The sequence below is a fragment of the Anopheles stephensi genome, chromosome 3, assembly GCF_013141755.1.
Source record: "Anopheles stephensi strain Indian chromosome 3, UCI_ANSTEP_V1.0, whole genome shotgun sequence".
Taxonomy (NCBI): domain Eukaryota; kingdom Metazoa; phylum Arthropoda; class Insecta; order Diptera; family Culicidae; genus Anopheles; species Anopheles stephensi.
This window is the reverse complement of record NC_050203.1, coordinates 68890783-68918457: the sequence shown is the minus strand read 5'-3', so window position 1 is coordinate 68918457 and position 27675 is coordinate 68890783. Positions and strand designations below refer to the sequence as shown.

General features: G+C 42.1%; 2 protein-coding genes across 7 annotated transcripts in view; both read right to left on the bottom strand.

Annotated features, from left to right (window-relative positions):
- LOC118512469 (polypeptide N-acetylgalactosaminyltransferase 5) overlaps window positions 1-27675 on the bottom strand; it is a 75654-nt gene that overhangs the window by 12999 nt on the left and 34980 nt on the right. For all 6 annotated transcript variants that reach the window (XR_004906306.1, XM_036056951.1, XM_036056955.1 and 3 more), the window contains exons 3-4: window positions 5508-5769; window positions 2023-2152 (exon numbers count right to left, since the gene is read on the bottom strand). Coding sequence is in view for 5 of the 6 variants with exons in the window: in XM_036056951.1 (XP_035912844.1) it covers window positions 2023-2152; window positions 5508-5769 (392 nt within the window). In the remaining variant the exon portion in view is untranslated. The remainder of the gene's footprint in view (window positions 1-2022; window positions 2153-5507; window positions 5770-27675) is intronic.
- On the bottom strand, window positions 19787-20895 carry LOC118512474. Its single transcript, XM_036056962.1, has 2 exons — window positions 20109-20895; window positions 19787-20034 (listed from the first exon to the last, which is right to left on the bottom strand). The coding sequence occupies exons 1-2, from the start codon at window positions 20787-20789 to the stop codon at window positions 19867-19869; spliced, it is 849 nt and encodes a 282-aa protein (XP_035912855.1). The 5' UTR covers window positions 20790-20895; the 3' UTR covers window positions 19787-19866.

Below are 27675 nucleotides of genomic sequence, written 5' to 3'. Positions count from 1 at the left end.
CAGGAGGAGATAAGCATTTCCTTCATCCTTTCCCGGAGGAAGTAAAGTAGATGCTGTGTTTTTTTTTGCTACAAAAGCTGTCATTTTCCAGTACCATGCATGGCAGTAGCTAATATTTAACATAACCCAACAGCAGCAGAAAATCTTCTCTCCTGCTCACTATCGCTCTCAAAGGAAAAGGGATAGATAAAATAACAATTCAAGCTCGGGGAACCTGTTGTTGATACTCTCTGGAGAGCTTTGTACGTATCCTTGCCTTAGGATCGCATACTGCTGATTTGTACTGCGAGGAGCAGCAGCAGCAGCAAAAGATTGACTTCGTTAAGTCAACTTTACGGACTTTTCCCTTCATCTCGTTAGAGGTGGTGGTGTTTTAGACCGGCGTGTGCCTGCAACAGGGCTGCCGGTATTAATGTCACGAGGTTCGAATCGTTTCGGCAACGCTCAAGCACCGAAGCAGCCAGGCTCTAGGCTAGCCAACCAAAATATATCTCACGTCACCGAGTAAAGACGATAGAGCTACCGTTTGCTGGAGTGTCGTTGCGTTTGCTCCTCACGGTTGTCTTCACGCGTATAAAACTGTCGTCCTGCGGCTCAGCCAAAAGTATCTATCTTACCGACGTGCACCGAGCACTCACACGTGCCGTGTACATGCTACTACCCAATTTGAGCGGTGTGAATAATGGATAGGTTTTTAACCAGGTTTGCAAAATCCGCTCAAACGCTACAGACACACACCGGCCGGCTGGCCTAGCAAAAAAGGTAGTTTGTGCTTGGTAAGCTAGTTTCGAGTCGTCGTGTCTATTTACAACTGGGGAAACTACTAACAAGTGCTTTATATGATAACACACACACACACACACGCAGAGAGGGAAAAAGGAGAATGTCAAGCAATTTCCATTTCCCCTGCTAAATTGGAAAGAAGCATCGCTGACCCAAAACACCTAAGGGTTTTCTGAAACTAAGGTGAACCAGTATCGTACACCAAAGCTGGGTTTTGTGGGATTTTTGTCCCATTTTCATGCGGGAAACGGTTCCACAGAATGTGAATGAAAAACTGGTAGAACTCAAGTTCCAGAGAGAGAGAAAGAGAAGAAGAAAATTTCTGCAAAGAACACGAAATGGAAACAGGAGCCTGAACTCGGTGAAAAATATGTGTCACCACAAAACAGATGAAATGATTGACGGTTATTAGATATTTCAACATCTATTTATGGAAGCGGTAAGCTTGCCTCCACTGCCTGGCTAGCACTTTCCATCTGTCATTTATGGGACACCATTATTTGCATTCGTGATGTTATTATTTATTTTGCACCTGGCCCGTACAAGCCCCGGAACAATCCATCCGGCCCTGTGTAGCTGCTCTGCACGATTAGAATGACAAATGTATCGCATTAGCAGCATTATGGAGTGGAATAGATTTATTTGCGGGTCGAGTTTAATCCATTTTAATACCTTGTACCGAATACAAACGGAAACAATAAGCAAACTGCACAATCGAAGGTAATGGAAAGTTGGGAGAAATAGTAACCAGCTAAAGGTGCCTTGACAGTTGAAGATGAATTAAATTATTATTGTGGTTCTGTTAGCGAACTAATTGGCTAGTATTGGTATGTTAAGCGAACAAAATTTGCACAAAAGTGTTCCCGATTTATTTTCTGCACTTTCTGACGTCAGCGATAAGCCGAACGGGTTGATTTCCGCGAAGCAATTCCCAACCGTGGCAAACAAAATCATGCAAGATTGATGAAGAATACCAACCATTGAACCGATGTAATGATGCACGAAATGATCGCCCTCAGGTTATCTATTACAGTGAAAAGTCAAATGGCTCGTACAAAGACGAGCACGACCGAAACCCGACAACATCTCACCGTTTAAAGTAAACGCCCCGTACTGCAAACAGCAGTACAGACAACATTAAAGCTTAGGAGTACACAGGTAGCTTTAATTTTTGCTGGAAAACCCCCATCCCCGGATTTCCCAGATCCCACAACCTCAGCAACATTTGCCCATACTTACTCGTGATGGCGTACATCGGTGAGCGATCGATTCAGCCAGATCATGTCACTGGCGAGGAGATTGAATTGATTCTCTTTGAACTTTTCCTTCATCAGCTCCTGCTGGTTAGCCGGAATTTTAACTGGTTTACCTGGGAGAAGAAAAAATAGGAAAACGAAAAAAGGACACATAATGTTAAAAAAAAAGCAGCTAGCACTACCATTCAATGAAACGGAAGAAAGGTGAATGAAAAATGACGATCAAACAAAGTGAGCCGAAGTTGTTTTTTTTTATGTCGAGAGCAAGTCGACCGATGATGGTGGTGGACGGAAACAAGCTGGAGCTAAACTTGATTTAAATTAAGGCTACGTTTTCCCTGCTTGCCGAACGAACCCCCACAGGAGGTGCCAGGCGCGCATCGGGTGCGCGGTTTTGCTTTTGCGCTGCTCAGAGATCCTGAGCTTTTCCTTTCAGGTTCTTCGATGCGATTTTCTTTTTCTCGTTGCTCAGCTCTGCTTGCAACGGATGGACGACAGCACAGAGCAAAAAAGAGCACCTCCAAGTCTCGCCAGAAAGTGTGAAGGAGTGATTAATGACATTTTGGTACGATCGAATAACACCACACACAGTGCTGGTGGGCAAGTACACCGAGACGAGATTAATTCCTCCCCGGCTGTTGGCACTGATGTTCTGATGGGCTACGGGCAGAAAAAAATAACCCTCCCAACCACAGTACAGTGTGAGCAGCGAGAGGTGACGGTGGTAGAATTCTCGGGCGTTCCTCGCAGGAGGACTAGGTGGTTTTGTGGTAGATGTTGATTTTAGCTCACAGGCAGAGCATAAAATAACCATACAAAAGCTTGCCACCCGGGGCAGGGAACGATCAGGAGCAAAAGCTGTAAGAAAAAGAATGCTTATGGCATCTGGCTCCGGAGGTGGGTGGATGTGTTGCTTCAGAACGTTGCCGCTCCACACACACAATGACAGCAGGGTCATGTCAGGAACAGCGTATGCAGGAAGCCACAACCTAGCGCCGAACGCTGTCCGCTGCATGTGTGCGTGCGTGAAGGTTGGCGTGTTTAAATACCCGCAGGAGGTAAGCGATAAATTATGCTCTTAATCAATCTGCTGCTGGAAAGGAAGTACAAAGCTTGAGAGAGGATGGAAAAAAGGGAAAATCAATGCCGGTTCTAGCCAGGTTGTTTCGCTGGCAGCATACACGGGATCGAGAGCAGAGCAACACATTAAAAGGATAAGAATCTTCGTCAACGGCGTTGTTGAAATGCATAAGATTGTTTTTTTTTCTAACCTGCTGGCAACTTCCTGAGGAGTCCCCGGACAATCTAAGAGAATTCTGTCGTGTATAAGGCCTGACATAAAAGAGATCCTCCCGGGAGATTCTTGCAAGAGTATCACATTTTATTACAAAATTATCATTCTATCCGTCAGGCCTCATACTCCAATTTTGGAGATAAATTGTGAATCGCCCTCATAAAATTGACATTTATAGTGGTGATGTATCCAAAATTTTGTCCTGAAAAATCCAAACCTAATTTTGTGGCAAACAATATGGTTGGTAACTCTGCATGACCACCACAATTCTCTAAAACTAACACATACACTCCGGATTCCAGCCTAACTCGCTCGCTTCTATTCACAGCAGGCGAACCCCGTACGAACATTCATTACCACCCCCCAGACCGACCAACGCGACAGAAACGAACACCAGCTTAATTCTCCGGCTCAGCACGATGAGCCACATAATCTTTGAACAAATTCTCCCCCATGCAGGACGACCTCACACCCAGTGGATGTGTAGAGAAGGATAACTTTCTTCATAAAATTATGATCACTTTATCACTTCTCACGCACAATGCGCTGTTAGATAGATGGGGGAGCCCACCAGTTCCAGACATAGGACGCTTTAAAGGAAGCAGCTCCGGTTTCTGCTAACAAGGGTATATAGGTTTTCCGTGTTATTTTCGTACTGGCGTACAGATAAGCTTGTGAAATGGGCTCCGGAGCAGTAAACCTTTCTTCTTGGAAGACAATAAATTAAAAGTGTTCTTCTTAAGCAATCGCTCCGCTCGTAGTTCTACTAGCGTCGGATGTTTAGCTAGTTTTTTTGCTAAAGAATGTTAATTACTACCGTTACAAGTGAATGCATATTGTAACGAGTAATAAATTCGAGTGGGAATAAACTTTGTAGCTAAAGGTCAATAAGCCAACTGCACACTGCATTCGGTAACCCATTTATACAGTGCTTCGGAGCAGGAATGCTCGGCGAGGAAAATATATTCACCGTAGTCACCATTCTATCAGCCCAAGCTGTTGCTTTCTATTAAAAAAGCCGATAAATTGGGTAGTTTTATTTTCAATTTACCGAACATCCCGAAACTCATACATGACATAGCCAGGAACATGGTGGACAAGCATATTTTTCACGGTTCAAGTGATTCTCCCACCCGGCGTGCCATTACTGCCACGCTACACAATGGAGACCGTTGAAAAAATTAGTCCGACATTATTGGCCAGCGGTCCAGAGAGGCTTCTGCTTGCCGATGAAGCGAACACCCGCACCGTACACGACCACGGTTTCAACAGGCTTCCACCGATTGATCTGCAGTGGAGCTCGGGGCGAAGGGAACAAGACAGAGGGCACCAAAAGCCCCCCCCCCCCCCCCCCCGATGCACGTTAAGAGCCGAAATTAATGGGAAAACTTTTTCACACCACCAATATTCGCACTCCGGTCCAAAAACTTGGTTGATATTGTCCGAACGTGTCCCACCCTCGGTCTTTTGTTTGGCACGGGGTTGGTGGAAAATCTCGTCCGCACAATGTAGGAAAAATTCCGAGATATGTGCGGCGCATCACACGCGTCGCCTACCGTAAACAGTGGGAGAGAGAGAGAGTTAATTCTACGAAGCTTTCAAAGGTTTAGCCCGGATTCATGTGGCGCTAATGATGGAACACAGTAAAGGACACACAGCTTGGGCAGTCCCGCAGAGACAGTGGAAAAATAAATGCTTTTACATCAGTAAACGAAAGCTGCTTGATGAAACGTCCTGCCAGAGTTCCCGAAATTGTTCAAAGGTATAGTCATTTTCCCCTTATTTGTTTTCCCAGTGCTTCACCGAACACAACATTGTTGGCTGAACGGCACCACCAAAGTAAGACATTGTATATTGTTTCGTTAAACAATTCCAGCACAATCGAGCCACAGGACCGGTCAACGGAACCGTGAAAATCCATGATCCAACCATGACCAAACTTACCCGACCCGGGTGGACACTCCGTTGGGGTTTTCGGTAAAGTTAAGCTCAACTCATTCACGGCCCTCAACCATGGCCACCAAATCCCCAATGTCACACTACATTGCTCTTCTATTTTCTTTTGCTTACATATCACATCATTTGTAGCGATGTATCCCTCTAATATCCCGAGACGCCGAGTGAGCGAACCGTGCAGGAGAACTATAGCCATGTCCCAGGACAAAACTTCTTACCCATTTCTCCGGGTCGACCGTAATTTTCGACGACCGTCGGTGCCGGTCGCCACTTCTTTAGCTCCTGTGGCCGGTACGTGCGAGGCATTGAACTGTCGGCATCGCGACTGGCACCGCCGCCGCCACCGCCGCCACCATAGCCACCCGGGTCACCAAAGTTGTTCGAGTTGGTGTCAATCTCCTCCACATCCACGATGGGATCGTCGTCCTCGGGGGCCGCCGCTCTTCGCTGCTGCTGTGCCTGTCGGGCTGCATGTGGTACCTGGGAAAATGGCAAAGAAAATGATCAAATTAAAGAACATTACTGCAGGAGTTAGGAGTGAAGCTTAAGGGGATACGAATTCTATTAAATGACAATGATCCAACGGCAGTTTTTTAATATTGTAAAAATAACACTGTTATACTAACTAAATAGATGAGCCTGATGTACGAACGATCGACCGAGGTACATTTAATTGCATCTTGGAGTTTAAATGAAAGAAAAATGATTCCGATTCAAGACATCACCCGCATGTGAGGAGTCGACTGCCATGTCTGCATGCACCAAGATGGAACACCATACCAACTTTCATGAGGTTATTACTCAACTTTGAGCTGCCCCACATTCCACAGGTGGAAGCAATTTAGTGTCTCTGTATGTGTGTGTTTCTTTTTCTGTTCTGCCAAATAGCATCCGCGCACCAGAACGCGCCCCAGCTGCGTTTGAAATAACGACGAACGATGCTATCGAAGCATATTTCGCTATCATCAACATCTTCATTACGAAATTCTACCATTTGCCGACGTGCCCAGAACGTACCTGCTGCACGCGCTTGATTGCATATCGGGGTGAAAACTGGGGAGCAATTAGTAGGAAATTTTAATGAAGTAATTAAGCAGTTAGCACTGTGGTAAACGAGGTTCGAACCAGCTTGGTGGTACTTATTGCATTAAAACAGTTCTACATGCAACCCATAACGTAAACATCTTTCGCACTGTATGGTGCATGTTTATGGCAGGTGGCAACAAATTGGTAGGATGCACTTACGTAGCCGTGTAATCGCAATTTACATTTCAATTTTACAATGAAGCAACAGAAATCAAAGTTTGATGAATTGCATAGCGGCGATGCTCATTATCGAATGTGAGTCAATGAACGATCAGTCAAATAGTTCTGAATTAAATGCGGTAATAAACTCATAATACCTCTAAGAAAGGACCCATTAAACTGCCACAAGAATATGAATCTAAGTTAATAAACCCAAACGTTTGCTCATTCTCCCATCGCTGGAAAACATTCTAAGCTCGCCTCTCATTTGGTTTTGCGGTATAATAAATCCCTCAGCGGTCTGCTAAAAGGATCCGAATTAAAGGCGCGATTCTTACTGCAAAAACTTTACACCGTATCCTCACCTAAAACTTCTGTGCATCAACAATTTCCACTCGAGTGAAACAAATAAAACGCATCGAGGGATGCATAATCTGTGCCACGAACACGGGAACACAATCCGACCGTTTCTACGTATGAAACTTTACCCAAATGTCCGCTCCATCAGTCTGCCAGGACGATCCGTTTTTGCATCGTCGGTTACTGGCTCGTTCCTGCGCCCGTACCTACCAATCCCCAAATCCCAGTGTAAGTGAATAAATAAATAATATATCAACTTTACGGTCGGATAAGAGGGCACCCCACACTTGATGCTTTTTCCCGGAGGTTAGAAGCGTGTTGCGTCGTACAAGTTTTCAGCGATGCAATGAATTGAAAATAAACTTATCTTCCCGACTAGTGGAGATTATTTTTTGTTATATAAATTTGATACAAACCACAGGGCAGTGTGGAAATGAATGGAAATGATAAATGATTTTCATCTTGAAGGAGGAAGTGTGTAGTGCACTAGCACTACAACAACCTCGAGAGATCTTAGCCAATACTTTTAGACTGTAACTGAGTCCTGCTAAATAGGATGTGACGGGACCCATTTGGGATTCGATATCCCATCCTGCCGTGTGACAGACAGATAACGCTACCGTCTAACCACCCGAATCACCCTGGTGTGTCAGTGTTCAATTCGGTAGAATAAAGCTAAAAAGCTTTTGCAGATAGCAACCCAACCCAATTCAGCGATACAATTGAACCTGTTCTTCCGAAGTTAGACTCTACTTTTGCGATTGATAGAAAATCAATTGCCTCAAACTTCCGCAGAATACCGATGCATCCTAGGTATTTCTCACCTAGATTAACGTTTGCATCAAGACTTGCTCGGATTGTATATCCGGTGCTACCAATGTATTCACATGGAAATTTAATTTTCTTTACCACGCGATATCCTGACTTTTCTTGAAGGCTTCTTTGTGGTTCCACCTCAGGCTACCACTATGTTCGATGTTTGGATGTTTTATGCCACTGGGCTTTCTGTTTTCTCTGTTTGCACGATTGCATGTGTCGATTGGTAGATGCAGGTGCATCTGTACACCCTTTTGCACATGGTAATTCCGTAGCGCGGAAGGGTGCAGGAAGCTTGCCGACTTACTTTGCATTCGTCACAGTTTGTGGTGTCTGTAGCACAAATAAATCAATGATCGGGGAATCAAACATTCCAACAGGAAGGAATGCACAATTTATCGTACAAGAAATTCAATTGTATCGAGAATTGCATTGTTGGGGGACGGTTGCCAACTGGGTGAGTTGGTTCTAGGTGAAAGAAAGATGCACATCCTTCTTGTTTGGTAGAGAACAAATTCTTGCGCACTTCGAATAGCTCCCCGAATACTTCTCTATATCACTGGTCACTATATCGTTTCAACAAAAATTCAATGCAATAATCTATATCTAATGTGAATCATAACTAAACTCCACCGACGTACATTTAATTAATCGCGTCCCATATTAGTACGATAATAGAATCAAGTATAAACAGTGAAATGGATTCAAAGCACACCACCACAGGAGCAGCAAATTTTCCTAAATCATAATCAGAATCTAATTAAAGGATTGTGTCAAGTGCAGACACATTTGCGCACAGATTGACAAATAACAACACCCATCACATAGCTCAGTTCAGTTGATGATTGTCGAAAATTGTTTCCGTGCTCCGTTCCGATGTTCCTCAATCCGGGTGTATATCCGGGTTCAATAGACGACACACGGTGCACCGAGGCAAACACAAATACACACACACACACCACGCTATCGGAAGCGGATTGCAATCTACATCCCATTTTGCACTCCCTGAAGCCCTCTCACTCCCCCCATTTCTACACCAAACCACGGGATTCATTTCGTTGCACCAAAAATGCCCAATCGACGTAATGAGCAATTTGTTTAATCGCATTTCGCTGTCCCTTTAATCATGGTCTTGCATTGTCCCGACAACGGCATTTGCATCAGGAGACAACCGTGGATTTGTGGAACGAAATGGGTCAATATTTAAAGTCAAACGGTTGGGTAGCCATCGGCGTGAAGGTGTGCTGGGTTGGGGGAAATAAATTAAATTTCTGAAATCACTAAAATGACAACCGCCGCATCGTTGCTTGCAGCCTGCGCAGGTCAATTAATTAAATGTAAGTGATTTAATTTCTCGGTAATATGACCGGCAAGCGAACTCTTCGTGTCAGTCTGAAGTCAGCGAGTCAAAAAAAAGCAATACAAATCACTTCCGTTTGACGTCAGTTACAATAAATAAACTGTGGCTGTTTTTAACATAGAGGGACTCTACGACAATTAAATCTATTCAACAATGATTATTTTATATACTGTAGAACATAACAAAAATAAATTACCCAACCTAAAACTATTAAAATTTAAATGTCAGAAAATAACGGCAAGGACAAACGCGCTGCAAAACGAACTTTCATGCCACCTGTTGTACGCTAGAGGCTTAAGTTCCCTTTCAAAGACTCTAATCATTCTGCTTTTAGCTGATGACTCCCGTACGCCTCGAAGAGAAAGGATTAATGCGTGCACACGTGTGAAATAGGCTAAAGCACGCTAGAGTCGTTAAACTTACTAAGAAAACGAGGCGTCAACGTATCCTGTCAGTCGGTTCCGGTACGAAGACACAGTGGTAGTGCTGATTTAATAAATTCAATCTGCGAACCAACCATGACACTGACGACCTGTTCGGTTCACACGACCGTTGCTTGAAGGCAAGAAAATGTGCTTCCTAACGTAATGCACACAGGCGCACCCTTTAGCATTAGCATGTGTAGCAGCATCAACTGAAGTTTCATTTTATCCTCGAGAAGCTCGTCTCGCCTGGTATTAGAAACTGTGCCGTGGCTGCGTATTGCATCACGCTTTGTGCCCTAGTTATGGGTCGAATTTTGTGAAACAGATAACGTTTATTTCTCTCCACCGATATATTCGCCTGGCATTACTTAATTAAGATGCCAAGCCTTAGAGAATGAATGCACGATAATGCCACTCCATTCGATGGCGACGATGAGCAGCCGGCCGTATCGTTCGGACGAAAAGGGACACTTTCGTAAGCATTTTCAACCAAACTCAATTGGTTGGTAAATCTTCATTAATTAGTTTACTCAGGATAGTTGCTTGCATGCAACTGATGAAAGATGACCTTTGACGTTGTTGTTTCTGCTGTTTTCCTGAACCTAATCCTGTCGCTTTCAATGCTACAACATGCGCACATGTACCCCTAATAAAACTGTCCTCTCTTAGAAACTAACTGTGGGAGAAAAAAAAACGATCTGTAATTTTTGGGCTCGTTCGCTAAGCAGAAACCGAACGATATTTGCATTGAAAACATGTAATGTAGTGACTTAAAACGAAGGATATATATACATAAGCTATACGTTCCCTCGCTCTACGATGGATGCTAATGGACACCAAACTCGTAGTTCTAAGAATTAACCCCAATTATTCATCGCCAAACGACATCTTTTTGTTGGGTGGGGCTCCGTTGCCATCGAAGCTCGGACGTCTCGGATAGTGCTTGCATCCACATCCCTCATAGGTGGATGCGGTTATAGTGCAGTCAGTGTGTGTCCTTGTTCTTCTGTGCCTTGGAAAATGGGATCAAGTGAGGATAGCAAATGGCAAGTGATGAGTCAATACCATAGACTCCATAAATAATATAATCTAGCTGTAGGGAAAATCCGTCCCATGTAAATTTTGAGGTTAAACTATCGATTGTAATGTCTGGAATCTGTCGTGCAAAACAAACAGCAGCGAGAACTTCTACTAGTCTGAAGGCTTTTTCTGTTGAATCGGAAATATTTTCTAATATAAATTGCTGGTTTAATACTGCTAGGTTTTCTATCGTGACAATAAGTAATAGAAACTAATTTATCTGCTGTATGGCATAGATATCGTGTCAGATACGATATTCTGCATATAAAAACTTATCAAATATTTTTGTCAGATTTTTTTTACGAAATGCTCAGCTTAAACTAAACTGATCTGTATTACAACAGATACGTTATAGAGCTTGTAAGATTTTTCTAGAACACCTCCATACAGCTTCAGTGGTATCAACAATAAACTTGTTTATAACAAATTCTAGGGATGCTTAGCTTAGCTTAGCTGGCAATACGATATCAATAAATTATTAATTAAAAATTAACATTTATTACATTCAAAGTATTGTACAGATAATTGCGTGCCGAACAAATTGCTTGTTTATTCCTCGAGAAACCTTTGTATTGCTTCCAACTATTCATTGCGCATCAAAATGCATTACCCATCGCCCATGTGCTGGGTGGGTTTTGCAATTCATGACCGCGTATTGTACCGTACCGTATTGGAGATATATACGAATATCGATCTAAATGCGGCAGCTGGTCATGGTGCAGTAATTGTTTCAGAATTGGAACCGAGTACACAATCCATCTGCTGCCCTTACTGACACACATGACCGATCATTTAATGCACACTTACGAGGGACTACGGTTACAATTAATTACTGTACAAGGAGTTAAGATTTTTGTATCTACCAGGCAGACTTATAGCTAAAGAAAGTCATGTGTAAGCACATGGTTATCTTTAAAACGTCATTAACACCTTAAAACGTTTCTGCCTACAATGCCTTAAATTCAAATCGGAAAAGGTGGACCGAAGCAGAGAGAGCGCGAGAGTGCGAGAGCAAATTAAATAAACGCAGCCAACACAAAATCATGCATTAGTGATGATATTATGCATGCAAAGTGCTCTGGAAAGGCCGGCTCTTTTCTTCATCCCAATATCTTACGGACGACACCACAAATGCAAGGATCATTCCCTCGTACGTTCCCAGCGTACGGTTTCGCAGCATCAAGCGAAGACAGTTTGCATTCACTCCCCGGCTGCTCAACTATCTTCATTGCACAATTCGAACCCCACAAACACAATAGTTCAATTTTGTGAAACGTTTAACTCAAACAAAAGGCTTCCTCTATATCCCTTGTGGTGGATGCGAATCAAACACACAGTGTGGCACAGAGTGCATAGGCCACGTGCTATAAACCTGCACCATTTGATAGCTCAACCAAGACACGGCAGGGCGCACATGCAATTCTATGTCATCAAGCGCCACAATATTGACAATGATAAACAGTTCGGAACGATGCATCGGGACACTACGCTCGGTACCGCCTCGGTTTGATTCATTTTGAATTCGTTTGATTCCGGTTTGCATCCTGCTGTTTATGCATAAAAAAAATCCCTATTCGTTCCCACCAAATCAACTTTTGTATTGCTTTTTTTGTGTTAGCCTCCTGGTTAAATCTTTGTGTCCACTGTACGAGTACCAATATGCTACCAACATTTTGCCGCCATTTTTGCCCATATTTGCGATTTAGCTTCAGCCCGGTGTCACGATTTACCACATCGCACGAAGTGCACGCACCATCGACGACATATTGTTGACTTTTTATCCTATTGTGCAGCCAGGACCCTTTCATCCGGATTCTGGCGTGGTAGAGCCGATTTTTTTCCTGTCCACCCCTAGGCACTGTCCATGATAGTAAATAAAGGACAGGCGATAGGATATGAGGTCCGCTTATTAATCCCTTCGGCGGTGTTCTTTACCCTTTTTGGTGTGGTGGTGCGATCGAACGTCCACCGGATGCCCATTATCCGGACCGGTGGATTTGTTCTCATATTTCAATTAATTAGTCGGAAATATTGTTCGCGCTTTCAATGTTTATAATCCCATCAATTATCGTCCATTTTGATTTCGTTTCTTCAATACTCTCGCTTTCCGATTGATTTCTTCACGGTTTTGATTTCGCTCCAATCGCTGAATTGGGCTACGGAAATTGAATAAATAGTTTAATTTAATATCTGTACAATAATACATTGTTAAAATGAATTTCTACATGATTACTCAACCTAATTTTACCGGGATTTAAAATTAACTTTTCTAATCTGCATTATCATTCAAACACATGGCCAAAACCCCTCATAACTCTGTGCTATGCATAATGAAGTAACCCCACTCGAGAACCAAAAACTTAAACATGTATGTCGGCACAAATCCCTCGGGTAACTCGGGGACTAAAATCGGGCGCACACTGTTGCAACTCAGACACAGACAAACCCCCTTCGCTGCCAAACGAAAACGTACCACTATCTGGAAACTACCGGCACAGGAATAAAGCTTAAAACATACCGGCATTCGAAAATGATGCTGATCCATTATAGTCAAAGGTTAGAGGCACACACCAGAAGTGGAGCACAACACAGCAGCTCATCCCCAACGGTAGCATTAATTCGCACAAAACTTCCCGCCCATTACTATCGGAAGCAGCTCCTCATCCCGGTTTTGCAGGTTGCTCACCTTTGTTCACTCACACCCATCGAATGAGCCTTTGGTTTTTCCTTATTTTCCAGGAGTTTTCTTTTCGTTTTTTTTCCTCCTGGCAGTGAAAAGTGTAAAAGCGAAGCATAAAGTACAGCTTTTTATCACTCATTAGGGAATTATCCCTTCCGCTGTGGGATGGCTTTTTTTGTTGTTGTCGGGTGGGTTAAGCTTCGAATTTTGAACCCACAGTTTCCAGTTTCCAACCGCGGCAGAAGAATAGGGAAAATGTACCACAAAGAAGGGGAAAAAACAAAACTGCACACAATGCCATTTGAGGTTTTGGGGTGAAACTGATAAAACAACCACCTGGACTCGGTGTGCTCAGGAGTTATCGCAAGCGGGAAAGCAGCAAAGAAAATTGTGAAAGGTAAGGGCAATATTGTAAATTTGAACAGCCATTCATGCTGTGCTTTGGTGAGTACCGCGGTTAGGTGATAAGTACCCTCATTTTGGGACATAAAAGGATTCTCTTGTCTGCTTTGGCTCTGCCAGTGGTGGGGATTTCTGGGAAGGTAGCTGAGTTGATGCTCTCACTCGCAATATTCGAGATGTGGAATGCATCTTATTGTCGTTTAGAGCTAATCACGCAATCACGAGAGAGAATAGAATCACGATCATGCCTTTATTTACTGTCGGAAGACTCCAACTCTCTAGAGCAAAGCATTTCCTAGCAGCATAAAGCATAAAGCAGTGCTAATACGTGTTGCCAGTGCGAATCACAACACACCACATCAAATAAGCCCGTGAGAAGAAATGCTTCGCCTATATTGCTGAGAAAATAGAGTCAGGCACAGTCTGCGTGAAATAACCGTGCCAGCAGCTCTGTTTTCCCATTGCTGGCACTGATTATACGCGTCGGCATATGTACCCTACGCCAGTGCACTTTTGTTCAAGGGCTGTTAAGCAATAGGGCGACGCGAGGCAGATGATTTCTCATCAAAACAAATGCTGCAGCAGCAAACTGTTACCAAGGTTATGGGCCTTGATTTTGCTCTAGTTTCCAGCTGCTTCAATATCGCCACGGCGTAACCTAATAAGCGGACGCAAATGCAGCCATTGCACTACTATCACTGCCAGTACCGGGAACGAAACAGTGCGACGATTCGTTGATTGCATTGCAATTTCAATTTTGTTTTAATGTGACTTCAACTCACGCTCACGTCTACGGTCCGGATGCCTTAAAATACATTTCAAAAAAGTATTAAAGGGCTCACGGAATACGTTTCGCGAGTATAATATGTGATCTCCGGAGACTAATATGCTGTTTCATATTAAAAACGAAATTTTAAACTCATACTTCTAATTTACGTTAGTCAAGCTTACGAATGATAAAAAAAAAACCTCAGCAAGAATGAAATGTGCCCCAAAAAAAGCCACTGTCCACCGAAACCCAACAGCATGTTAATTAATTAAGCAAATAAACACAATCCAAAAATAATCAAAACGTGCCATTCGGTCGAGTTTCTCTGCTCTGGTGTGTATTGTGTTTCAGCGAGGTTTGCTGAACAAAAACGAACAGTTGAAGGTGTAAAGCTAGAGGGACATTTTTATTACAGCAAACACCCCGGTAAAGTGTACTTTTACAGTGTTTTCGAGATGAAGTAGCGAAGTACGAGATATTTCTGACAACAATTTTAAAATTGAGGAAGAATTTTTCAGATATTGATGGGTACAATTCGGGGCTTCCGGTGGCCGAGGCGATACCTGCGCCGGTCTTCACATGACAGGACCGGGATTCAAATCCTTACTGGATCGCCTCGCTACGAGTAAAATCAAGTCACAGAATGCCAGAAATGGCAGGCCAAGACCTTTCAAGGTTGTAGTACCAAGGAAGAAGAGAAAGGTACAATTCAAACTATTTTAGGGCCACGAAAGAGTGGACTGACAAAACAATCTGTAGAGAACCTGCTAAAAAGAATAAGCTTCAAAAGGTTTGGTAAAGTGCAACAGAAATAAATTCTTCCTCAACATCACCCAGAAATGATTCCACCATTGGATGGCCCTTTAATGACTTTTGGCTTGAACATAAATAGCCAGTTGCTGTCAAAAAAATCGCTTCAACATTTTACGAAGAATAAATTCATGTTTAGAAAATACTTTATACGAGGTTAGTTTTATTTAGTCACAGAAAAATGACCAGCTGTAAAAGGATGGATAATAAAAAAAAAAGTTTTGTTAGTAGCTTGCAGAAAAAGGTCAAAATTTACTTTTGTTTTACATTTTATTAAAAATAACGTTTTTTTTATTTTTGTTGGATAAGCATAAGAAGCCGTTATACACTCACAAAATGGCTAATTCTTCCTGGAAAACCCTGCATTGCTTGTACCTTGCATTGTATTGGAATTCAGAAGAGATTCTTTAGCAGGCTTCCCCAAGCAGTGCATCTTATGAAAAATAAATATCATAAAAAAGCTATCAACAAATTCCAAATAAAACCTACAATGGCCCGCACGATGACATTACCCTTGTATTACTGTACCTTTATTTGAGTGTTTTATGTGCGTTAATTTACTTTCAACATTGTTTTCCGCAACCATCAATGAGAAAACTTTTTGCCTGGAAAATGCTACCTAGGCACGATTGACGGTCACATTTCGGGATCGTAATTTACGGTCAACAAACTTTCTCCAATGTTCCAATTTACATCGTAACGATGAAAGGCAGGAGAGCTTAGTGATTTGCTTAGTTTGCTCATTTCGAAAAATGACACCACGCACCAAGGCATAAAATGCGGCACAAAAAAAAAATGGAAAGGAAAACAGAAATAACGAATCAAGAATAATGGACGACAATAATGAAACATTTGATGCGTCCCGAACAAAACATAGTCCTAGATGCTGCTAGGAGGAGGCCTTTAGAAGCAATACCAAAAGGAATCCTACAAAATTCCAACGACAGCAGGGCAGAAATTCTTTAACAAACATCAACGGAAAGCATATAATCATGGTTGCGCACATCATTCGTGATGTAAATGAGAGCTTGTAAAAATACAATTCACCTCAAATTAAGAACTGAAAAGATAACAAAAAATTTAATATAATAAATACTTAAAAAACTTAAGGAAAAAATCGAACAATAGAATAAAAAGTAAAAACTTGGATTCAAATCTAAAAATTCTTCCATTTCTACTGCTAAGGCGCTCAATTGCATCCCCACCATAAACATAGGACTTAATTTAAGACTTAATGAAAGCAGAATATTTCAATTACGTTCGACAGCCATTTCCACACTCCAAATCCATTCTAATAGCTCCGAACACTACATAACCGTTGATTGTAAATGGTGGCGCACTGACATTCGTGCAACAACATACTGCTTCGCGAATGCTCGGGAAGCGATAAAATGAAATTGTCGCGGCGTTTATGCCCTAAGAGCTTTTGCTTCGGGTCATCGTTTCGTTCCACTTTCGCGCAGGCGAGAAGAAATTGATGGGCCGTCTTGCGATCTAAAATCACATTTGAATTGCACACGGAAGTGGCAAACGGAAGAAAGCGACACACACACACACACCGAACCACCACACCTTTCCCAAGAACCGAACAGCCTGACAAAACACTTTTCACTTTTCACCATGGCCACATTTCACTCACGTTGGCAGTGCAAAGAATCTTTTATAGTCGAATGAAATGAAAATCGAACGAAATAAATCTTCCACCACCGGCAAGCGATGGAAAACTGGAACCAAACAAAAAAAAAAAAACATTTACTCGCGCGCAAAAAAAAACGGAGAATATATCAGCCCCGCAAGTGTAAAGCAATCGGAGCAAATAAAAAGGCGCGCCCGATATACATATTCGCACTGCGCGCACCGCTGCCAGCCTGATGCCAGAAGTTTATGGTGATAAATTTTATTTAAAAAGATGAATGGTTCTGCGTATGAGCACGGTACCCGGTGTACGACTCATCAATGAAGGAACGAAATTGAAATAAAATTGTTACAGCGCTGCAGGCAGGTTGGTGAAATGCAAATAAAATGTTTACCGTGCTTCACCGTGTAACCTCCACGGAGGTCCTGCGGAACTAACGGCTGATGGTGAGCGAGAGAAAGCGAGATTGCTGCCACGCTTGCTACCGTTTAGAATGATGAACGGAATTATTATGATGTTTGAGGGGCCACAGCACAAAGTCACAAAGGCTTGTGTCGATACATTTTTAATGTTTGCTTTCAATTTTACTGTGAAAATATCATAAAGTTATGCCCAGACCTGTCATAGAGGAGGGGGCTTTCACAGGGGCACATGTAAGGATGTAACTCATGTGGGGGATGATGTGACGGAAGTACCTCGTACCTCGCCAAATAGGTTGAGATTTTTAATGATTGATTTCTGATCATTCCACCTTCGGATTAAGTTAATATGTATCATTCATAATAAATGTCAACTACAGACACAACATCAATCAGGATGAATCGTTGGAGCTCGGCGATGTACGAGCGAGTTCGAAATGGAATCAATACAATCCGTGATAATTTATTAAATATTTGATATGAAGAATAGCGGTGGGAAGCTTTATTTTATGAATAAAGTCACTCATAATAATAGAAATAACTTTTATGTATCTCAGCTATATTGTTATATTTTATAAAACAGCTACAAATATTCTTAAAAATGAAAAGCCCTCATTGATCAAATAAAAGCGAAAAAAATATACTCTTAAACTCATAAGCTCCAGAAAATGAATACAGCTTAAGTAAAGTACCAGAATATTAAAGTGATGTGGGTTGGGGAATCACCAACAAAACTCCGATGTGACAATCACAGCGACGTTTCTGAGTGGAGTGGTTAAAGTGGGCAGCAAGAGGGAAAATTGTCAGAAATTGGAATGAGAGAAAATAAACGATTTACACAACCCTCCACCACAACCATCGCAGTCCCCCCAACATCGCATTTCAGTCATCTCATTCGTCGCAACACAACTTGACTCACATTAACAGCAGTTGTGTTATGCTGCTCCAGAACAGGCTACTACTACTACTACCTCAGCTCAGCATAAGACGGAACCTGGGACAGATGCCGTTGACGCTATGACGCCCGAGAGTGGGAAAATGAATTTCACATCGTTTTGCTTTTTAATTTGCTTTTTCCCTATATACCACACCATCCACATTCGAGGCACTCGGGGGTTTTTTCCTACATTTTATGTGTTCTTTTTCTCATCTCATCTCAAGTACTCGTCTTGCTGTGTTAGTAGAAATTAGCGAGAATGTCCAGAGGAAGAGCGCACGGGGGAAAAAAGCGTTTTTCTGCTAAACATTCTTTTCAATCAAATATTTTATGTTTCAATTTTCACAAGTCACCGCTATTGTAAAGCGTCGCCTCGGCTCACGCGGCTCGGCATTCTGGTGCGCATTCGCTATGCATACACGCGCCGTACATGGGCATATTTTTGTCATCTCATTAGGATGGTTTAAGACCCAATTTTAATGAATAATTACCGTGCAAAAGCTTTTACATACTTTCTTTTTTTTTCGCCAGTATCTCTTCTTATCACGCCAAGTGCTGTTCTGGGAAGGAAAGCCACGCGGCAATAGAGCAAATATAAATTAGTTTGGGCGTGTCTTGAGCACTGACAGCGTAAGCGTATTTTGTACCTAGACTACCCTCTTAAGCCAATTCGTCAATGACAAAAGTTTATTAAATCACCATTTACCGGTCGGCATTTTCTTACTTTTTTTCCTAGAAGGAGCAACATTTTTAAATTAATGACAAAGATGATTATAAAATCCACGCGCATAGAAGCAGCTCAAAGGACAGCTCAAGGATGTACGAAGAACGTTAAATCTGACATGGAGAAAATTTACATAGGAAAGTCTTTTTTGCTGTTTACATTCTGCAAAGATAATTTGGGTTTTGATGTATATTTTTTATTAATTTTGAATATGCGACTGAATATCGGTAGTATAGAATTTGACAAATAGATGGCGCTGTCATCTGGCATATCTTTGCGTGTATACATCTTACTACTTTTACGGGTAAAATCTCAATGTTTTATGGACTAAATTAGGCTTTTCAAAGTTCTTTTTAGATTTTTAAAATTAAAGCCACCTAAATTGGGAAATTATTTCAAATGAGGAAGATTGATTGAGCTCAAAATGTATGAACCAGATTTTTTAACAAGGTTTATACAGCATAGGAAAACCTTACTAGTATTTCTTGTTGCACAGCTCGACGCTTTAATCACATTTTCTGAAGTATCATTTAAAAATATTAATGTTTAAGAAAAAAATTACGAAAACGTCTAAACTGCTCGATAATCCTTTAAGGACGGGACGGGTCTGTAAGATTATCAGCTAGTAGCTCAACGTAAGAATGACAATTTTATTTTATAGTGAACTTTAGTTATGGTGTGACTTTTTCGTTTTAATTAAATCCACGTAATCAATTCGAGCTAGATGTAATAGAGCGCATAATGTAATAAACCCAGACATGTCAAACAAAAGGCATGTGGACTGTAAAACAGTCTACGAAATCGGAACATCATCAGCTCAATTCATACACCACATTATTATCCCAAAAGCTCGCCATTCGAGTAATTATAATGATTTTATTTTTATCTAATATTCCCCTCCAAGCGTATCGAGGTTACTTCTTTTTAGAGAGAACATTAAAATTTGTAATAACATTAACAGAGTTGCCAGATGGACAGATTGAGGGGTGCGCTCTAGAAACCAGGACACTGCCACTGGTTGGTGCCACCGTGAAGGTACCTCCCTGAAACAGCGTCATGCCAGCATTGATGTACGATTCCAGCTAAAAGGTGGAAAAAAATACATTGAATTAGTAATCTATAAAGAAACCCCGATCACAAAAACTCCCTGCCTTACATAGACCATCATGCTGTAGCCACGATGCTTCACGTTAGAGCCGTTGTAACCCTTCTGGCTGATTGCCCGCACGGCCACGTTGAACAAATTTGGCACGATCGTGTGCAGCCGTCGCCGAACGTTCGGGTCGATCTGGCGCGTTTCGTTGGCACGCTTCACCTCGTTCGGCGTTAGAAAATCGCGATACACCGTCACTGTGAATGGTGTAAGATTCAGCTGCTCCTGCTTCAGCGGCCCGATACGGTAGTACGGCTTGCCACCCAAATCGGTATACGAGCAGCGCAGCTTAATCTCGAAGAAGGGCGTACGGGGTGACCGCTGCCCACACACTGGATCCATCTCTTCCAGCAGCGTTTCAAACTCTCGGTTAGGATTGTTTTGCAGCCGTTCGATAGTTTTCCAATCCTTGCCCAGCGACGTTAACCCCTCCATGATGCGCATCGTTTCGCGGAAGAAATGGAGCGGATTGTTACTGTCCTTGCTGTTTTGCAGCGCCTTCAGATCATCACGCAACTTTTTGAACTTTTCCACGTGCCCCTGTAACGCTTCCTTGAGGGGAGAAATGTCAGCCAAAACGCTCTCCGTAGGCGGTGCGACTCGTTCGGTGCAAGCGGCCTCTAGGCAGCAGTACAGCACTAGCAGTGCAATGAAGCGCCGGACGGTAAAACGGTGATGGCACATGGCTAGAAGGGAACGCGTGCGAGACGCACCTTAGTCTCGGAAGGTGTACGTTCAACTAAGCTGCAACACTCGATAAAATGGCCGTCAATCGTAGATTTTGTAAGGCCTTACAGAAATCGAACTCTTATTCTGTGTTGGGGTTTTGGGATGACAAACAACCATCAAAACTACACATGCACCGTCTCAAGCTCGGGTGTATTCGTAGCAACAGATTGTTTGAACAGGTGCGTTGATTCTGGCAACTCAAGCAAACGACTTGTAGACGTTTGTGTACAACAGACACGTCAGTTTAAATGGTATTTCGTGGGAAGAAGAAGTAAAATTACAGTAAGCGATCAAAGGCAATTCGTTTCTATTAATAATTTGCTTTCGTATTGATATACTGTGGGCAGAATTGTAGAAGCTAAAGCAATGTAAAGTTTTGGGATGAAATTTTCCAACTTTGCAACTTGTGTCCTAGTACCTCAGTAGTGTTTCTGTAGTGTATAGAATGACAGTGGAAACTGTTAAACTGTTTGTTGAAGTGAATCTAACATTTCTGCTACGATAAAATGGTTGGAAAATTATGCGAACACGCAGAGCATTCAAACGATTGTGTATCCGTATTAAACGATTGTGTATCCGTCCTTAATAATTCAGCTACATTGTTAAAATTAGACGAGACGCAGTGAATAATCTGCCTCTAACGAGGCAACAGCGGGTAAGTACTTAAACTCATGTAGTTCGTCACCTGGGCAACAGTGCAATTAAAAATGCATCAACAACATGCCAAACGGACGCAATAAATTAGTGTCCATAACATCAAAAATGCATCATTCATGCACCATGCACAAAACGGCGATAACACAGCAATGAACGCGTTTGCTGAGTTAATTAAACAATAATTTCAACATTTTTAACAAAGCAACCACAAACTAGTACTAGATCTCCGGTAGGGTGGTGAGCAGTGATATTATGGCACAGCAAAACATAAACCAAACAAGCTTACCACGTGCCGCAAAACAAAGAACTTTATCGGTCGGTTAAAAAAGCGTTGGTTTTTAAATTGGCAGAGCTTTATCAATCGAAAGTTTGCTTTATGAAAATCTAGATCTTATTGTAATGTTAGCCTCTTTATGTGGTAACAAATTGTAAAGGAATATCCCTATTTAATTTAAAATATTTTCATGTAAAAACCACATTATTTAAATTATCCCACTCATCATGAACGCACTCGTGTATCTATTATTATCAATTTTTGTGATTTATTTTATGCTCTTCTTCAAAAACTAGCAATATAATAACGATAGCTCATGCTATCCAATTTCTACCCACCCACAGCTTCTCGACTCACAAACTCACTGCGTGAAAATCAAATTCACCGAAGCACAGTCCATTTGGTGCCATTTAAAATCCATTTTCAGCACGTGAATTAATCGCCCATTCCTCGATTATTAGGTGCAATTGTCGAATTGGAAATCCCAACTAAAAAAATAAAAATGAAGCACCATTTTTAACAATGCTCCAGGCGTGCCCAACAGGTCCCCCACCCATACTTCTGTTGCACTGTTCCGCCAGGTACCATCTTACAGCTCGGCTCATAAGTCATTCGAGTTAATGCTGCGGAATAATCAACGATCAATGATGATGCTTGTCGAGCTGTTTTTATTAAGGGAGAGGGGAGGGGGGGGGGGGATTATGGGCGGAGAAAACGGGAAAAGCAAGTGAAACATTTTCCGCGTGCCGTGAGGCTCAACAATACACTTTTACCATTTCATTTTCCACAATTCGAAGCTCCGTTGTTGGTGGTGTGGTTCGGATCGGATTGATTGTTGAACGGAATATTTATTAGATTGCTGACTTTCAGGGAATATAGCTGATAGCTGGGCAAAGGGCAACCGGACAACGAATTAATATTATGGAGCGGGATGATGTCCGAATGAGGGAGTTCCGAAGGTCGTTTAAAGCTTCATTAAATTTAATATAGAATTTAGACGGTTATATTGGTTACTGATAGCAATTCGTTAAATATTTTTAAATTAATTCACTTGAATTTCGTTTCTGCCTTTGAAATTTTATTCTTCAAATTTGCGACATCTACTACCATCAACATTTCTTGCGATGTTTCTAGGCAATTAGTACGTTTCAAGATTCAGATCTTCATACTCCAAACGGCTACTGTTTTCCTTTCCATTTCTATTCCTACTACGTACCGCACACTCGTTTTCCAGCCGTTTGCTCCAACTGGAAGCTGCCTAGTACCGTGCTTAGGTCAAGAAGGCATAAAGCTTCCACCGCTCTGGGCATCGGGGTGGCAGAGAATTTCAATTTCCATCGCAATTTAAGTACTCGAAACAAGATTTTTGCATCTGGTCGGTTTTTTTTCTACTTCTCCTCTTTACGATTCGCTCACCATGACTAGTTAACGCACTCGAGTGACTGTACGGAGGACATCCTTCTCTCCCGTCGCTTGGTTTGGTCAGCGATATAGCTGCCACACTTAATGGTCACCACAGTCTTCTCGACTTCACGCCTCACTGTGCTTGCACGAGCAAGGGGAACAGCTGGGAAAAGTTTTGATTGAATTTTTGTCTACTCGTGGACCCAACACACACACACACACACACACACACACACTCGGGATTCAACCAACCAACTAACCATCGCTCCAGACGCTAGTGACATCTGGCGGGAAATGAACTGAAGCCTGGTGCAGTGGAAGAAAAAAAGGCAATCATGGGAAAGAAAAGAAGGTGAATTAAACGAAACATTGTTTCGCCCCGACCACATCACACACCCACCCGCCGCTGCGAGAATTTTTGCCCAATTTTCCGTATCACAAAGACGTAGGCGGCAGAAGGCGGCAGTGAAAAACTTCACTCATTTTGTGTGATCGCGCGACACCATTCCGGTGTCCCTGCGGCGACACGGAAAGGGAAGCTGCAGCTGCAAGAAACAAGCTGAACTTTATGAAGCAAATCCAATTTGCAACCCGTTGATGGTAATTGACAATCACCCGAACGATATTTCAGAGTAAATTTGTCAAAAACCGGGCGCACTGTGGTGAGGGGGCTGGTTTGGGCTGGACTCTCGGGCCCGCGCGACGATTTGCAAAACGTGGAAAGGGGAATTGGACATAAAAAGTTTTTAGCACTCCCACAATTCTAGGCAGCTAGGTACTAATTAAAGAATACGATCTTGTTAATTAAGAAGTGGGCTTTACAATGGGGCTTGCACGGTGCCGCTATTTTGTGATTATTAAAAATGGTTTAATGCGAACTGTGCTCAGGAAAATCCGTGGGCCCGTGAATGAACAATGCTATCTTAAAGTTTAATGATAACAGAGAACCTTGTCTAGCTTTTGGTGATTTGTATAAGTTTTTAGAACTTCTCTCAGCTTTTAAAACTGCCTCATGAAAAAGGGTTTCCTCTCCATCGATAATACCACTCGTTGGAAGCAATATAATCACTATCGCCGCCGATCGCCGAGATAGTCATCACTCATTACGACGCTCATTAGAGCTTTAAATCATGCATCACTTCCATGAAGACAGCCACGTCAGTGGACAGAGCTGATCAGTTTCGCTAAAAAGCAAAAAAAAGACTCTCTTCATCGTCTTCAGCTTCTTACAGTAATCGCTTCTTCAAACGGACCAATTTACGATCAGTTTATAATGGCATGAGAATTTTATAGCAAAGAAGAATCGGAACGAAATGGGTTGAACATGAAGCAAAAGCATAAAGTAATCACTTTTTACTTCAAAAACGATGCCCACCACCATCCTAGGCATCGGTAAAGCACTTTTAATCTTATCGTCCACCAAGCACAACCGGTACCGGCAAATGACAAACGAATAATTGATACCATCCGGTTTTTTAAGTTCCTTTGGACGTGATAAGTCGGACAACGATTGCTAAATCAGCAGCAAAACACATCTCCCCATTCCCACCTCGTAAAAACGGTACTTGCTTAATAATTGACGAACCGATATCGATATTGTCTTGTCTGAGTAGAGCACGAAAGATATGATGGGTTCGAGTGGAGATCAGTTAGGTTTAGGGCCTCCAGCAATAACAATTTCGTGTATTCCTTATGTAATGGATGCACGATTTTGAGATTATACAATTCTTCATTAAAAGGGCGTAACACAGATACAATCCTGGTTGTTGTAGAGATAATAAACACATATTTAGATTTTTTTTGCAATTTTGTCCAATTTGTCTCTTTATAAGAACAGCACTGCTTCTCTATGTAGACTTCGTCCTGAAGTCAACCGTACTCTACAACAGTATGTAAGGTTATGGTTTCCTGAGATTTTACAGTAGATAATACTCGGATAATCAACCCGGAGCATTGGGTTGAGGAGATTCCGGATGAGATTTGACATCCGATACTGTCGCTAACACTATGCCACTGGACCAACCCTAATATATCAAGCTTACATCAGGATTCTCAAGAAAAAATATTTGATTCGTAGCTCATAGTCTTATGTAACGGCCCGGTGGTAGATGAGACAACGGCGCCGGTTTCCACATGGCAGGACCTAGGTTCAAATCTCATCTGGACTGTTCCCCCATGGTGGGGACTGCCTATCCAACTATGCGGAATCAATAAGTCTAGAAAGCCAGAAATGGCAGGCATGACCTATAAGAGGTCGTTAGGCCAATAAAGAGGAAGAAGAAGTCTAATGTAACCTAACCTTCTAACAATTAATATTTTAACAAGATTTTCTAAGTTAAACTACGCCATTTTTTCTAGACATTTTGAGCCTAGACAACTAGACATTTTTGTTCCGTTTATTTGTAGAGGCTTTGAGTCCCAAAGACCTCATTCGCTTCCTTAACTACGCAGACATCTGACTTGAAAGAACATTAAAATAAAATTACCTTCACCTTTGGGCCAACTTCCCATTGTGTACAAATTTTACTTGTTAGTAAGGAAACCTTGTCTCAGCATGTAAAAAGACTGTACTACATACAACAGACGACCTCTGTTTCCCTCAACACGTCTATGCCACTTTCACCATCAAACGATGAAAGAAAGATGGTGCCGGAGATTCATTTTGATCGCTAGTCACCTGACCAAACCGAATGACAAAGGACTCGCTCCCTTCTTCGAGCGAGCAAAACCTCGTGCCACTTGTTTATCGCAGATGTCAGTCTACCTCCTTTTTTTAATCTTCTCCTTTAATGTTTTACAACAAACTTGGTTTAAGGGTGTGTGTGTGTGTTGGGTTTTATGTGGTGGGTGGAAAAATTATCATAATTTACTCGCTACCGTTCCCGCCACCGGTACGCTGCTTCTACTACTCGCGGTTGTTGCTTGTGGCTTGGTGGATTGTTCCCTAGGCTTCTCGTCGCTGCCCGAGATTGGTATACAATTTGCTGCAAAGCGAGTTATGGAACGACCCAGCTGGTGGGTGAAGGCTGTGCCATTTTATCTGAAGCACCTTTGAGCTGGAATTTATGTTTTCTTCTTTTTATCTCGCAAACCATAACCCCCCCCCCCCCCCTGCCCTTACAACCGGGACGGACATCCCGATGGTTTAGAAGTTACGAGTATAATGTCACTCCATGTCCAAATTGTGAACGTAGCGTAAATGGGGGACTCCCCGGAGAGGGCGAATCGTTCACTTTGTCCTTCGTCTTATTAACCAAGATTTGGGAAGATAAATACGATGGTGAAGTGTTGTCGGGTTAGGTAGTAGGTCCTAGCAGTGGGACGCATATCTGGTGCTGTCTTCTGTGAATAATAGGACACTGTTTTGATATTATTGAAATATTATTATCATTATCACCAGATGCAAACAATGGGCGGAAAAGGTTATGTTCATTACAGACAATAATATCTAGCAGTAAAAAGCATCAATTTACACGCGATTGTTGCGATAATACATTGTTCAGCTTGAATGAATATACTTATGAAGACTAATAGACATTTCATTGCTTTCAATGCATTTAGAAAATAGAATGGCGTTAATATTTGGACTTTGAAGTAAATGATGGCTTCAGTAAGAGTTTTATTGCAGACTTCCGCCAACGATTCTAGGCCCTGTTTTACCAACTAGACTATTTTAAGAGAATTGTCGTTTAATGCAGATTTTCTGAAGAATTAACCTCAACAGCAACAAATTACTACAGAAAGCTAGCTAACTGCGTAAAATATACATCGGACGGACATCATCACCTTTCCACATAAGTACAAAGCCTCAAAGCGCAAAACTATCCACACACAAAAAATGGCGGAAGTCCTTTTGGACTTCCAATATCGTTATTTTGCTATAATAATAATTTTTTTTATTTTACTTCATTTAGATGAAAATGAAAATGAAATATTCATTCTCTTGCAACGTTCTACGCGATCATGACACTAGCAATTAACAACCATACATTACCCATCCGAGCAACTGCGCCATATTAGAGCACTTCAGCCGAGCGTGGCCATAATCCTCCACCGAAGCCTTCCATTTATAATGAAAATGTGTGCACACGCACATTTTATTGCCATGATTTTAAAAGCAAAAGTTAAGCTGACGTCGAGCTACCGTCACTGTTCGAGTTGATTTTTATCATTCCACCTGCCTGTTGGTGCAACAACAGCGCACAAAACCACCACCCTCACTGTTTGACACATAAAGTCCTCCCATTTTCGACGCACTCGAAAGCCAAGAAGCCATGTCAAGCTGAAGCCAACAACGGTGCATGCATCCTGCAGGCGAGCGTTAATGGCCAATGCACGGCTCAACAGTGTGTGTGTGTGCGCACACTCCGGAAATTATGCATTCAATGTACGTTTATGTACCTTTATTTCCGCACTAATTAAAAGGCAAAACATTTGCGTCTCTATTTGCCACCGGGCGAGCTGTGAAGAGCCGCGGTGCGATAGGCACGTAGCAGGATGCATTTT

Coding starts and splice junctions, on each gene's coding strand:
- LOC118512474 (XM_036056962.1), bottom strand. CDS start 20,789: ATGTGCCATCACCGTTTTACCGTCCGGCGCTTCATTGCACTGCTAGTG. Junction 20,035..20,108: donor GCTACAGCATGATGGTCTAT/GTAAGGCAGGGA, acceptor TCCACCTTTTAG/CTGGAATCGTACATCAATGC.